The 14,490-nt window shown below is 39.3% G+C and overlaps 1 protein-coding gene across 4 annotated transcripts in view; it reads right to left on the bottom strand.

Moving 5' to 3' along the window:
• Positions 1–14,490, bottom strand: part of ca10a (carbonic anhydrase Xa) — a 271,111-nt gene that overhangs the window by 13,025 nt on the left and 243,596 nt on the right. For all 4 annotated transcript variants that reach the window (XM_028030174.1, XM_028030175.1, XM_028030176.1 and 1 more), the window contains exon 5: positions 8,501–8,596. In XM_028030174.1, coding sequence (XP_027885975.1) covers positions 8,501–8,596 — 96 coding nt within the window. The remainder of the gene's footprint in view (positions 1–8,500; positions 8,597–14,490) is intronic.

Raw genomic sequence — 14,490 nt, 5'->3', positions numbered from 1 at the left:
GTCAAGGTGGCTAAACAACCTCAACCTGAACAACAAAGGCAAATTGTCAAAACACCAGAAGAAGCATGCAAATGTGGGGTCAGCAACGAAGGGTGTTGTATATTCGACTAATTCAAAGACGAAAAGGAGTCGGACAGATTATTCAGACGGACCTTAGTGAATAAAAAGGATGAACGAATCTTGCATGATACGATGTGTGACAGAGTGTCAGAGATCCGAAAACTCTCTCTGGAAAACCCCTCCATGTTTTCCTTCTCCTAACTTCTACTTTTAAAGCATCATGGGATATATAGTCCATTCCATTAAAGGTCCACAAATAGTCGGTTTTGAACCAGATACAAACTATGAAACACTAAATAAACCTATGAAACAACAATTACAACTCAAATAGTTACTTATATTAAATTATAATATCCCAATAAGTCATAAGCAAATCATGGTTGAACCCAAAACAAATTCTTAACAAAGGGAACAGTTTCATTCCTGCAGTGCCAAGAAAGTTTTTCCCTTAATTATCGAGAAGAGTGTGCATCATTTTTGACATGTCACTTTTACTAAAATATAATTTAGAAAAAAATATGTATTTTACAGCATTTTATTATGTTTTGAACTTCATGGTTGATTTAATCTTATTTTGAATTTAACTCTTCAAGGATTATGAATATTCTGGGGCTTAACTGTAAGTAAAAATCCAAGGTTTAGAAAGACTGCAAATGAAAATGCTGCGCTTGACAGTTGTTTTATGAAGGAGGAAGTTTTAAAATGTTCTTGCTTTAAATGAACTTTAGCTTCACCATCCAAGAACAACAAATCTACATTTTTTCAAAAGTAACAATGGTAAGCGAGTTATCGACTTTCAGTAATAACAAACCTGTTTAAAATCTTCTCAACAGAACTTCCATAAGATTAATAACAGTATCAACAATTGCCTTTGTATCGACGGGTTGTGGGTGAAGCTCCAACTCTGCACTGAGCGTACAAACATATAAGCAATAGAAAACTTGCTCAATACCTTTCTAACAGATAAAGAATGCTTCATTTTTAAAATGCTGCCCTCGGCATCTGCCCATGCAACCCATATCTGAAATCAGAGTGTTGAACACAGACTGCTGCTTTTTCAGTGGACAGCTATCCAGCTTAGACGGTTTCTCAAGTTAAACATTTCAAATTAAATCTGTTAGGTTGACATAATGCACAGGGTGTGGAAATAACCAAAATCCCTGTACAAGGCCAGGGAACATTAAATCCTATTTAGTGAGTAGTCCTGCGTACTGGATGGCCCTCATTTACTTGGAGGTGCATGCATATGACCATCATGGGATTGTGCTTCCTGCCCTCCTCCAGGCTATGTGCTTCCTCCTTTCTTCCTTCGCCCTCCACCCCCCTCCATCAGCTCTGCAGACTTAGCAGCTCTAACGGCCGAGGTGTCTTTCGGCAGAGTGATTAAAAAGAGATGTGCCTGTCATCCACCTCTTTTCCTCGCACTAAAATTACTCAGTCGCTGCCCTTTCCCATCTTCAGGCAGGCATTATGGTTTAACAACCCCTCATGCTGCTCTGTGGATTTTCCTGCTCTCCCTCCCACCCCTGTCTCCCTCGTTTTTTTTTTTTTTCCTAGGAGCTACCCGAGGGTATCCTTTCATTCCGCAGCAGGAAATGTCTCCGCTGTAGGTCTGAGTATTAGTGCAGACTGTAAAACATACGACCGAACGTCGCTCTGGCTCAAGACGATCTGTGATGGATTAGGACGGTTTGCATGGTTCGTAATGGAAACAAAAACACTTGGACAGATTGTTCACAGCGCCTTCATATGCCTTGGAGATTTTTTTCATGTTGTCAAATTACATTTGTCATCTGTTGAGCGGGACGTTGTGTGATAGAGGCAGGGGTTTGCAACCCGCGGCTCTGGAGCTGCAAGTGGCACCTTGGACGTTCCACAATGACTCTTGAAAACTTTGGCTACAAATTTATTATTTATTTATTTTGAATTTGAAGGGAGTATAAATAACACACATAAACAAGGAATAAAATACGCATATCTTTCCCCCCACAGTAATCTCAACATGTTTGGAAAGGAGAAGAAATAAGTAAAAAAAAAAAAAAAAAAAAAAAAAAAAAGAACTCCTACCCCATAAACTAATGCTTTGTTTTCAGATCAAAACGGAAAATCTTGACATCGGTTAATTAATTTTTCAAATGATAAATAACAAACTGTAGTTATTTTTTTTAAATGCAAGTTTTAGCAAATAGATGTAAAGATTTGCATTTATTTTTCTTGTCATTAGGTTGGCAAATATGAGCTTTTATCTACCTAATTTTTTGTAGATATATATTTTTCTACAAATGTCAACATCCCACATCCCATTGAAGACAATGTATTCAGCCTCCTTTTGCAAAGCATTTTTGCAACTTTAACGCAATCACAAACAAAAACAGAAGTAACGATTCTTGAAAAAAAATGACACGCATCCTTTTTTTTCAAGCGGTCATATAACGTTTGTGATTCTAAGCAACTTATTTAGCAGGATGGAGGGTAAAAATGACACAGACTGCAGACCCCTGTGATAAAACCACCTTCCATGTCTACGTAATTCAACGTAATTCTGAAATGGACGGAAAACAGGATACAAAATTGCCCATTCTTCTTTAGTGAAATAGCTCAAGATGGGTCAGATTCGATAGAGAGAACATCGACTGAAGTTTTGCCACAGGTTTTCAATTTACTAAGATACCTTTCGACTGGCCTAACATATAGATATGTTTTAATCTAATCCATTCTTTACAGCCCTGTCCTGCTGGAATGCGAACTTCTACTATAGTCTCAGGTATTTTGCAGCATATTTCCATATTCCTCTTCTGATGTTGATTTTTATTTAGCTGCACGCATTTCCCTTCAACTCTGACCAGCTTCACTGTCCTAGCGTCAGTGGAACCCTAATCTTTATCTCAGTGATGGGGACTTAAAACAAATGCACGCCTTAGTTTGAAAACCAAGAATCATTTTCCTTCCGCGTCACGATCACACTAATTTATATTGGTCTGTTTCATAAAATCATTAAAAAAAAGAAACAATTGATGTTTGTAGTTGTTTACACAACAAAATACAAAAGCCTCTCAGCAGCGTGAATGCTTCAGCAAAAGGACTGTTCTGGTTTCCTGCCTCGCATTGTGAGGCAATCCTCAGTCATCCTAAACGGTGGCTCTAAACTGAAGAGAATAGGCGTCCTTCCTGGCACTCTGAGTCACAGGGATGAAATCGAAAATGCCAAGAAAAGAAAAAGGAATGATTCATTGGGAAAGTGAGAAAAACGATCCTCCATTGTGTGAAAGATTTGTCTAATTGCCACCTAACTACTGTGTGAAGGAAGTAAGTGGGTGACACATGCTTTAAGACAGTGGGAGTGAAGCAACACTGTGGGGCGAAAAAAAAAAAAAGAAAGAAAAGAGTATCAGATTTTTAGCAGTGGGTGTCAGAGTGGGTGTCAGGTGGGGAGGCGCAGCATATGACATAACTTTTCTTTTTTTTTTGTGTGGGACAACACTGCGTTTTATTCAATCCTTTTGGAAGGATTGGTTTTGCTGCATGGAAAGATCTGGTGCGTGCGGCGCTGCTTTAATAAACCACGACGCGTTTGGCATTATGTGGGTCTGATTTCATCCGTTACTGTTAATTTTGTCTGGATATGAATATTTTAAACAGAGCGGCAATTAGTGCTGCCTAGAAGAAGAGGCGTGCCAGAGGCGAGAATCGACTCAGTCAATTTTCCGAATGTGTTGTTGTTGTAGTGAAGAACAAAACCATTTAATGTACTACTATGCTTGAGAAGTTCTGATTGGAAACTAATCCCGAGCTCAGAGGGGGGAAAGGTGTGCTGGGACTTTCCTAGGTTATGATATCCATCCGTCTTCAATGCAAGTTTAATTCTGTTTCCCGGGTCACGAGGAGGCCGGTGGCTGTCTCAGGTGGTCCGCAGTCAAGAGGTGGGGTCTGCCCCAGGACGGGTCACCGGTGCATTACAGGGCCGACGCAGAGAGTAACACAGCCGCTCAGAACAACAATAACGCCTCAGGGCATTTTGGAAACGCCAATGTGGAAGATGAGCTGAATTTTCAGAGAGACCCTACGGACTCAAAAGGCGAACATTTTAAACTTTACATAAAAACGCCCAGAGTCTTTCGTGCCACACATATTCTTACTCTAAAACATCTTGGAGAAAGCTTAGCATCGCTTCCCGTCTGTAGGAAACAAACTATTTTCCTATTAGATGTGGAATGGATATTTACAGTGGTACACCGGTGGCTCATCTAGATTATTTAACGCTGATGTTTTTTCTTAAAAGAACAAGCACTACTGAACTCTGGGGACAGACATTTAAATTCAAACATTCAATTTGCATTGCTAGATTTTTGGTCCTTTGTTGAGCGAGAGCCCCTAATGCTTTCCTGCATCATGTTTATGCAGAGCCGTGCTTCCACATGGGCTCATTTAAATGTCAGCAGATATTCTAACCATATAGAAGGCAGCAGCACTCCGGTTTTAATGAGGGACAGAAGCAGCAGCACATTTATGCTACAGCTACTTTGTTCTTTCTGACTGATGGCCCTGCACACCTTTAGTCCAGCTGCTGGAACTCTCTGATTGGAGCAGATGTTGCACTACTTTGTTTTCCAACAATGCAATGCATCAATCCACAAATGTGAGATTGTAGTTTTCAATAAATAACAACAACAAAAAACAAACAAACAAAAAAAAACTATAGCTCACATTTAACTTGTGTTTTTACTTGGTCATTTTTTTATACATATGAAAAAACAAAACAAAACAAAGTAAGACAGCCACGATGGCCTGCAGAGTGTAGGTTTTTGTTGAACTTTGCACCGCGTATTACCTTGGTCAATTAAAGATTATTTTGACTTTGTACTTTATTGCTCCAGAATGCTGTGAGGATTCCAGAACTTGGGTGTAAATTAAGTAAGAAATCATAAAATCCTGATGAATGACCCTGGTTGTATGACCCCTCTGCGTTTGCATAGCACCTTTATTGTATTGTATGAACATAAAATGGAAAACAAGCACTAAACACATTAATGTCTTTTTTATATTTTCTAGGAAATGCATTACGATTGGGGCTGTTGGCATAAAATCCACACCAGATGTTGGCAACAACCTAAGCAACACATGAAAAACAAATGTAATGACAAATATAGTGACTTCACGTGTTCAGTTATTTCTGAAAGCGTGAAGAAAAGAAAACGCAAAAAGCCATGGGAAGTTGAGAAACCAGCTGCAATCTGTCGGTGTTGGGACGAAAATCGTGTTCCCTATATGTGTAGATAAATATCAGTTTCTTAATGTCATAGGTTGCGCTTAGCTTCGGTTATGAATTTGTGTGTTATAATCTCATTCTTTAATTTACTAACTGGGATGTTGCAGACATCTGGTGTGAGTTTCAAGTCAATAGTCTTTCTAGAATTATATCTTGTAAGAAAAGTATGCTTTCATTTAAATTATTTAATTTAGAAAAGGTTTCCCCCACCCCCAGTTTCAATAGTGCAACCAATAAATGTTCATGTTCTTTCCCAGCAACCGAGCGGTGCAGCAACTCGTCCAGCATTATTTCCCAAGGCCATCACACCTGCAGCACCCCCTCGCTCTCGTGATGAAGGAGCCGAGTCAAGGAGGGCCGACCGAGGTCACCATTTCCTCCGCCCTCTCAGGACTCGGTGATGGGCCCATTGACATTGGGGAGCTCATTAGCCGTCGGGAGCTGAACTTTCAGCTTCAGTGTGCAGAGTGGCAAAAGGACATCGGCTGCCTCTTTGAACTCCCGGCCTTTCACTCGAGATGGAGACTTCTCAAAAACAACAAAGCGCTGCCATCAGCCTAATAGCGCTGCTCAGCACCGACACAGATCCAGAGAGCATGCCGTTTCGCTCGGCGGGGTAATTAGAGCGCTAATTGTTGGTGAATCGTGAGTCCTTGATTCGGATGAGTCCAGACACTCGAGGAGTTAGGAGGGAGACGGGCTGCAGTAAATGTGATGTGTTGGGGTTTTTCATATCATGATGCGTTAAACTGAGTTTGTGGAAACGTTGCAAATAAATTATGTTTACTGTGTTCGTCCACTCACAATTGCTAACCATGAGAAGTGTTTTAACTAGTTTTTTACTGAGAGACACGCAGCTTTAGAATGCCATCGCTTGGTACATGATTGGAATGAATTCTGTACTTCATGGCTGCTTATAGTTTATATATATATATATATAAAGGAAATTAAATAATTTCCCTGCTGGGATGAATAAAGTAATTCTATTCTATTCTATTTCAACCACTATAATATCTTTTAAACGTCATTCAGAAATTTCTGTAATTTGGTAAAGGTTATTCACTTGATTACTGGACAGATTTCAGATTAAATCACTAGATTATAAAGCCTTTCTCAGTCAATGAACATTTGTCAAGTAACACAGTGGACAATTCACCAATCTCTTGAAAGTTCATTAAAGTTCAAGTTGGAGCTAAACTGACATTCATGTGTGACCGTTTTCCTACCTCTAAATCTCTTGCAGTACTGAAATGCGTACTTAAAATAAGTATTTTTCTTTCTACCACTGAAAGCAGAGACAGGTATAGAAATACTGCTTCTGGCCTTTCTGTTTGTTTTAATATTGTAGATCATTTGGCTCAGCGTCCCGCACGGAACTGTGGTCAAAGTCGCTATTTACGGCTCAATCTATAAACAAAGCATCATGATATGAAAAACCCCAACACATCACATTTACTGCAGCCCGTCTCCCTCCTAACTCCTCGAGTGTCTGGACTCATCCGAATCAAGGACTCACGATTCACCAACAAAACATAATGTCTCTATTTGTTAACGCAGTCAGACTTTTTTAGCGTCACAAGTTGTAGCAAGTTCTGCCTGAAACTGTGTGCGTCATTCCTGCTTGTAGAAATGCAGACTGGCATATGCTGTAATTTCTGAATTGCAAGCTGCTTCTTTTTCCAAACACTTTGAGCTCTGCAATGTGGCTAATGTATGGCGTTTTAGCAACAGGATTTGACAGGCTGGGCTCGTGATGAAGAGGCCGGCACACCTACCCAAGAGCGAATCAAGACGAAAGTGACATTGAGAGCGACAACAAAAGACAGACTGAGGAAGTGTGAGCGAGTCTGTTGAATCCGACACCGAAGAAGACGCCGTCAGTAGTTTTAGGAGGGTGGAGATAGCAATCGATGACTTTTCCCTCTTTTTTTTCAAGCAACAATGATACAGACAGTGTTTTAATAAAATATGTACCGAAAACATACAAATACGTACCTTAAATAATTTCTCCAAAGTGAAAAAAAAAATAATGTCATGTTAAATGTGGAGACCTGTGGCCCATATACAGTTCTGGAAACAATGAAGAGCCCAATGCACGGAACCATTGAAAACCTCATGGTTATTCCACCAAATATTGATTTTTGAACTCTTTCTGAGTTATAACATCAGTATTGTTGCTTCTAAATGAATATAAACTTGTTTTCTTAGAGGTCTCAAAGCACTGCATGTTAGTCATTATTTTGACCATTTCTCTGCAAATAAATACTACATTTTTGCTTGGAATTTCAGAGACATGTTGTCAGTAGGTCATAGAATAAAAGAACAATGTTCATTTTACTCAAACATATACCTATAAAAAGTAAAGTCAGAGAAACTGATGATCTTAAGTGGTCTCCTAATTTTTCCCAGAGCTGTACATAAAATGATTTTTTCTTTTCAAAGTCACTGAGTGTGGCTTATATTCAGTTGTGCTCAAGAGTCTGGAATTAGAACGAATTAAACTCCATCCAGCTTGTCTGTAGAGCATTAAATTCCCAACAAATATTAAAACTTCTTTTTGCATTGGGTAAACAAAATATTTCTCTACTTCTCAGCAATTTGGTTTATAGCAAACAGAATATCACGTATATACTCAATGAGCGTGTTCTTGTATATAGTGTTGACATGATTCTGAGCTGTCGTTCTGGCTACAGCAAACGGATTAACTGCTGATTTCTTTTATTTGGCAAAGCACTATATTTTATTGACAGTTGTAAAGCTCAGAATGATCTCAAGATGTCCACACGCAAAGTAAGAATGTTTGTCCATGAGAAAATATGTCTATCTTATAAAGACTTGTTCTTTAAGGCATTTCTCTCTCTTTTTTTTTTTCTCGTTTGGACTGCATATTCCACCAGCGTACTTTAAACCACAGCCGTCTTGTCATGATTAAACAGCAGATAAAACCAGGTCAGGGTTTCTTGTGCAGCTACTGCTTCCTCAAAATCCCTTAAATGTAGAAAACTTATGTCCGAATCAATTTTGCTAAATTTCTAAGAAGTAACTCGGTACAAAATGTCTTGGGAGCATCTTCTGAGGTTAGCCGAGTCCACACAAAGTACATTTCCCTTTCAATGAATAAATCCTTGGTAGGCGGACATCATCAAAGGCTTATCTTTACCTTATCTGACTTACCTTCATGAATATGGACACTATGACCAGTCCGTTGGGGCTTTTTGCCGCTTCCGTGTAATTCGTATACAGCTCATGATTGTAGTGAATCAGTTGAACCTGGAAAATACAGAGGACATTGACAGAGTTACTCAAGAAAAAGTCATCGGCTTGAAACTTTTAGATAGCGAACCGAAAGATTATATGTGAACTGTACAGAGCAAATGGAAACCCTGGAACTGAACATTCGACACTCTATCAGACGCTCCCCTGTACACTTTTCAAGATGATGAGCAAAGGAGGAAAAAATCAAGGAGGGATCAAATCCTCCTGGGATTTCTCAGATTGTAAATGGAAGGCGCTGATGTTCGGAACATTGTGATCCCCCGTTTCGAACGTGAACAGCACCGAAAACGAGGGACAGAAACGGGGGAGAGCGCCGGCGACGCCTGCTCCGAGGCCGGCTCACTGAGTCGGCGGCGGGAGCGGGTGAGCTCAATTGCAGGACACGGTTAATGTTTCTCTGAAGCAGATGCTTTGCCGTCTCCCAGCTGTTCAATATTCCAGCTTTTTTAATGATGTAGACGTGGGGCGTGGGCGCTGCGGCTCAATTTCCACCTCGTAAATGTGGAAAGGCTCTGAGAATGAAATCTGTGCTTTTAAAGTCTGTCCTAACAAAGAGGGCATTAATGAGCAGCTCTGAGCCAGTCAAAATGAATCCATCTGGAATACGCACGGTGGATCATTAATGTGTGTTTCAGACAGGACTTTTATGCGCTTGTCAAACTTTTATTTGCAAAACGAGGGGGCAGAAATATAAATGAATTGAGGGTCCCTCCATTGACATAATTCGCTGACCTTGAGGCTGCTTACTGAACCTGGATGTTGTACCTTTTTTGGGGGTCAAACTTATGCAGTAAGATATTTTTCAAACAAAGAAATCAGAGCAAGAATATGTGTAAAATATTCTTTGTCTCACAAAGGGGAAATTTTGGTGCAATAGCAGCAACAAATGAGTCCAGAAAAAAAGGTTATGAGTAAAATCCTAAAATGTAAGTTAATGAGTATTAAATAGAAGGATGTGCAAAAAGGCATGAAAACAGATATGATAGTAGTAGTAGTAATTAGAAAGCATTCCGGTTGCTTCTTGAAAATCAGTATGGTACGAGTGACATAATTGGTAAAAACAAATAGACCTTTTCTAAAAAACAGAATCTCGTTGTTGCAAAGCGTGCCACCGTGAATGTCTACAACTGCAAGCAGCGGAAAGAATGTAATTCAGCTTCAAAGCAAAGATGGGAAGCATGTGTGACAGAAAAGTCAAACGAATCATAAAATATTTGTCCAAGAACAAAAGAGTACTAAGCTTTTGAAACACCTGGCAAAGCCAATGTTTTTTTGTTTCCTCTCATGAAAATAAGAGCTAATGCTGAAGAGAAAGAACATAGTCTGGGCAGATGAGGCAAAAGCTTAACGTTTTGGATGTCAATGCAGATTGGTAGAGGGAGACACGTTGGGCACGTCAACCTAAAAGGTTAAAGAGGAAATTTACACATGAGTTACTCCAGACATCTGGTGTGAATTTTTATGTCAACTGTCCCATTTAAAAAAAATAATAACATGGGGTAAACATTGTTATGTTCAAAGTAATTAAGTGGAAAAAATGGCACCATTTCTTCCTGTTTTTACTGCATGGTAAGAAGATGTGCCAACAAAAGAAAACCAAATTCGACTGTTTTTTGGGGCAGTGAAACGTTTTGGAAAGGGAGCATAAGATTATATTTGGTCATTTTTTGAAATATAAACAACAAAAACTACATAATGAATTACTTTACATTGCAGATCAATAGGTCATGTTTTACTATGTACCCCAGTCTGTTTATGGCTACTTTAGTACAACAGGCAAAAAACCTCCACCCCATAAAACAGAACAACAAATGCTAAATACACAGGTTCCTTTTGCTTATTTTGAACAGAAAATTACCCTACATTAAAAATAGATAGAAAAAGACCTTTCACAGAAAAAAAACAAGAGGGAATATTTTACGTGCCTTGGTGAATGAGCATTGAAAAAGGTGCAAAAGTGAACCCAAATGTAATTTCTTGTACGTGCCTGCTCGCTCTCTGCTGCAAACATACTAGGAAACCCGATTCCTCTTTTAACTGCTGATTGGAAAACTACTGGATCCCCTTGGCTCTTGCGTGTGGCTGTTACCAGCGAATTTGTGGCTCGCTTTGGTGGTGAAAAGCTTCAGATCAGCAACTCTCAAAGTTCAGACTCCAATCTGGACCAAATCCCACGTCAATTCAAAACCTGTGATCTCTGGAATACAGAGAATACTTACTAAACCGGGTCAAGTGAGACTCATCTTTGGTTCAGACCATCGTCTGGGAGAAAGCTGAGCGCAACCCAGCATGCTGCTATAACAACAGCCTTTAGGAAAACACGACATTTAAATTAAAGGGCTTTGTTTGAGAGGCAGGATAACAAATCTTTCTAGATTAAGTTTTTTCTTCCACATTTGAGTAAGTAGAGCAGCAAAGAAAAAAGAAATGTTAAAGCTGAATCATCAATAGGGGACATCAAAACGGCGATGGAGAGCGTCATCGTTGGCCGGGCACTCTACAAACATTTCTCCAAGAGCTAGACAGAACCAATAGAGAAGAATAATCGATAATCAATAGAGGAGAGGAAGAGAGGGAATCGATAAAGAATTGAGAGAGGAGATATGAAGACCGACAAAAAGACCACCGCCTATTGGGATTTAAGAATATTTTAAGCCCTCAACCGCTGGCTGTGTGTGTGGTTCAAAAACATAGAATAGAAATAAATATAAAAGAGCTACTGTGCAATGAACTGTAAAAAAAAACTGAATAAAGACAACTTGAACAGAGGATGAAATAAGACCAACTTAATCATCTCTGAAGATGCTTTTATAAATCACAGACCATATCTAATCTTCCTTTCTTACCTCGAATTCTTGGAAAATTTTTTGCCTGTTCTATTATGTCAGCATTTACACCGTAATAACCCGCTTGAAGAGTTCCAGTCAGGTTTCAGAGCCCTTCGTAGCATTGAAGAAGCGCTGGTAAAAGTCACTAATGACATCTCAGTGCTGCATTCGATGCATCAGATCACCGCATTCTCTTAGAAAGACTTGGATATGGATGTAGGGATCCAGAAAACAGCACCTTATGTAACATTTTCCTTTGATTGGAAGAGGTAAGCAAAATGTAACACAATGGATTTGCTCAATACTTGTTCTGGACCTTCAACGTTGTTTTTTGGGGGGCGTTGGCACAAAGACAACTACTGTAAAACATTTAAATTGTTCACTTCTTTGTTCAAGTTGTCTTTATCCATAACAACAAAATCTGTTTTTTTTAATACTGACTCTGTACAGTTCATTGCACAACAGCTCTTTTCAATTCCATTTATTTCTATTCTACGTTTTTGAAATGCACACACAGCCAGTGGTTGCTTCGGCTAGAGTATTAGCAGATTGAGAAAAGTCTGGAGTTGATCTTGGCTTTTTATTGTACAAGACATCGTCCAGTGCTGGTAATCCCTTATCAAGATCTGTGCAGATTCTTATCATAGCTAATGGTCCATTGTCTTATCTGCAGCACTAGCACCAGCCTGTTTCCTGCAACCCATTAACACTTGAATCAGAACCACAAGGTCCAACTCCACCCTCTTCATCCTGGATGCCCCATCTGTCACGAGGAAGATCGCTTGGTGTCATTTGTCTTCTACACTTCAACTAAACGGGCAACATGCAATAGATTTTCCAAACGTTTTATACACCAACAGCCTTGTGTATGTATATATATATATATATATATATATATATATATGTATATATATATATATATATATATATATAAGCTTTTGTCAAAAGGTGATATTAAATCTCTGAAAAGTTACCAGAGTTGAAAAGAAAAGAGTTTTCTTATGCCTCTTGGCCTGAATTTCCAAAACCTCATGTTTAACCCGAGAGCTTCTTCTTCATTGCCCCTTAGCCTGCAGTGGCATGATAGTCTAACAAATGATCGTTTCAAAACATAAAAAGGATGGTAATAATTTTCAGATCTCTCCTAAAAGGCTTCCAGCTTTTTACTCTTCACCTCCATAATCGTCTCATCCTCCCTTATTGGCAAAGAGCTTGGCACATATTGTACAGGCGGATATAAATAAACAAATGCAAGAGGAGAGTAATTATAAAAAGCTCAACCGGGGGAGTGCAGAACGACAGAACGTCTATAAACGCAATCAAGGCGAACACGGACGTGATTAGGGTCTGATTTGATTTGCGGTTTTATTTTTTTTACTTTTATTTATTTTTTTTAGATGAGGACGTCAGAAGCAGCCTAAAGGATCCGTGTGCACTCCCTCGGTTACTAATTGCGCCAAAGTTTGCTGCTGGGCAATAAAAAGGCCAGCGTGGGCCATAATAAAGTGAGAACATCTGCCAAATGGAGGGGAAAGAAAAGAGGGAGACGAAGCAGAAAAGGAAAAAAACAGAGGTTGTAATTAGATACAGAAATAGTTAAAGAAAAGGCAGAGGAGGAGAGCTGCAGAGGGCTGGCCAGACCCGTGCTCCTGCAGCACTACATCATTTATCACAGCGTTTCCTCAGCTGCACCAGACTCTCGGCGACTGCTGATTTTAGTGATGCCCCAGCCTATTTAACAGGTACAGGCACTTTGGATTCAGCAAGAACGCTGCATTCTGACGTCCGCTGAATACATGCTAAACAATTCTTCAGAACAGGATGTGACAAAAATGACAGATTTGGCTCAGATTAAAAGGGTTTATTTTAATTTTATTGAGTAGAAGTTGGTAAAAAAAAAAAAGTAAAACGACGCGCTGTTTTTGAAGGTGTGAACTGGAAGATGTTTGATATATAAACACAGAGACGAGATCCACGTTGAACTATGCTCAAATGGGGTTTACTGCAACGACCGTGTTAGAGATTTTTTGGTATTATCATTTTATTTTCTTACTCTAGTTCACCTTAAGTCTATAGATCTTTGTGAGTTTCTGTTTAAAGTGTTCTCTTCTTTAAATGACCTGGAGGTCACTACTGTCTGTTCAACTTTACGAGAAATAGATAACACTGAGTTTCTCAGACTTTAAACCCTTTTGCAAGAACACCTCCTAATTTAGTAACCACCTGTGAGCAGTCGTATTTTGTTTTCTTGACAGTATTGACCGAGATTTGAACCGGGCTCAGACCTTTGATCAGATATCACATCTGGACCTGGGTTGTTAGATGTTTGGGTTAGAAGCTTTACGACCTCTGTTGTTTTTCCTGACTGCCCCCTTGCCTGTCCTTCTTTGACAATAAAAACAGGAGCTCATGTGAGAGCAGATCAGAATGCTCTGTGGATTCCTCGGAGGAAAGGTTCTCAGAGCCTTCTCCTTTTGCAAAAGCTCTACATAAAATTCATATACGTTGTCTGTGGTTCTTTCTTTTATTTAGGTTTGAAAGGAAAATACCTATCAGACCGTGGTTTAGCTAGTCTTGCTGCTGGAGCAAAAAAATAAATTACATGACTTTTAACTTGTGCAATACCACACACATTTAATGGCACCCTGGTAATGATGTGCAAAAAGTCTTAAAATAAATACATTTTTTATTTTTGTAGCCTGTGCTCATGTGATTTCTTTTTCTAATTCATGAACGTGGTAGAATGAACAAACCTTTATACAGAAGCAAGCTTTCATCATACCACACAATCGACATGAAGACATTTTGAACATGTTAACCCTCAGGTAACAGAAGTGAAACTGAATGGGGATCTCAGCCAAAAACTGCCCAAAGGTTGATTCGCAAAGCTTAGTTTCAGACTGCAATTTGGTCTCAGTATAGCTTATTCCCACAACTTTTTATTTTTCAAATATGCTACCAGGTGTAGAATTTGCAGTCTAAGTTGCAGAGTGACTAATGATGTGTTCCGTAGAAATTCGGTCTGCGGAAATTGTTTATTTTACAAGACAAAGTTGAAAG

Source organism: Xiphophorus couchianus, chromosome 10 (assembly GCF_001444195.1).
Source record: "Xiphophorus couchianus chromosome 10, X_couchianus-1.0, whole genome shotgun sequence".
Lineage (NCBI taxonomy): Eukaryota > Metazoa > Chordata > Actinopteri > Cyprinodontiformes > Poeciliidae > Xiphophorus > Xiphophorus couchianus.
The sequence above is the reverse complement of the archived record's forward strand: the minus strand, read 5'-3'. Positions and strand labels throughout refer to the sequence as shown.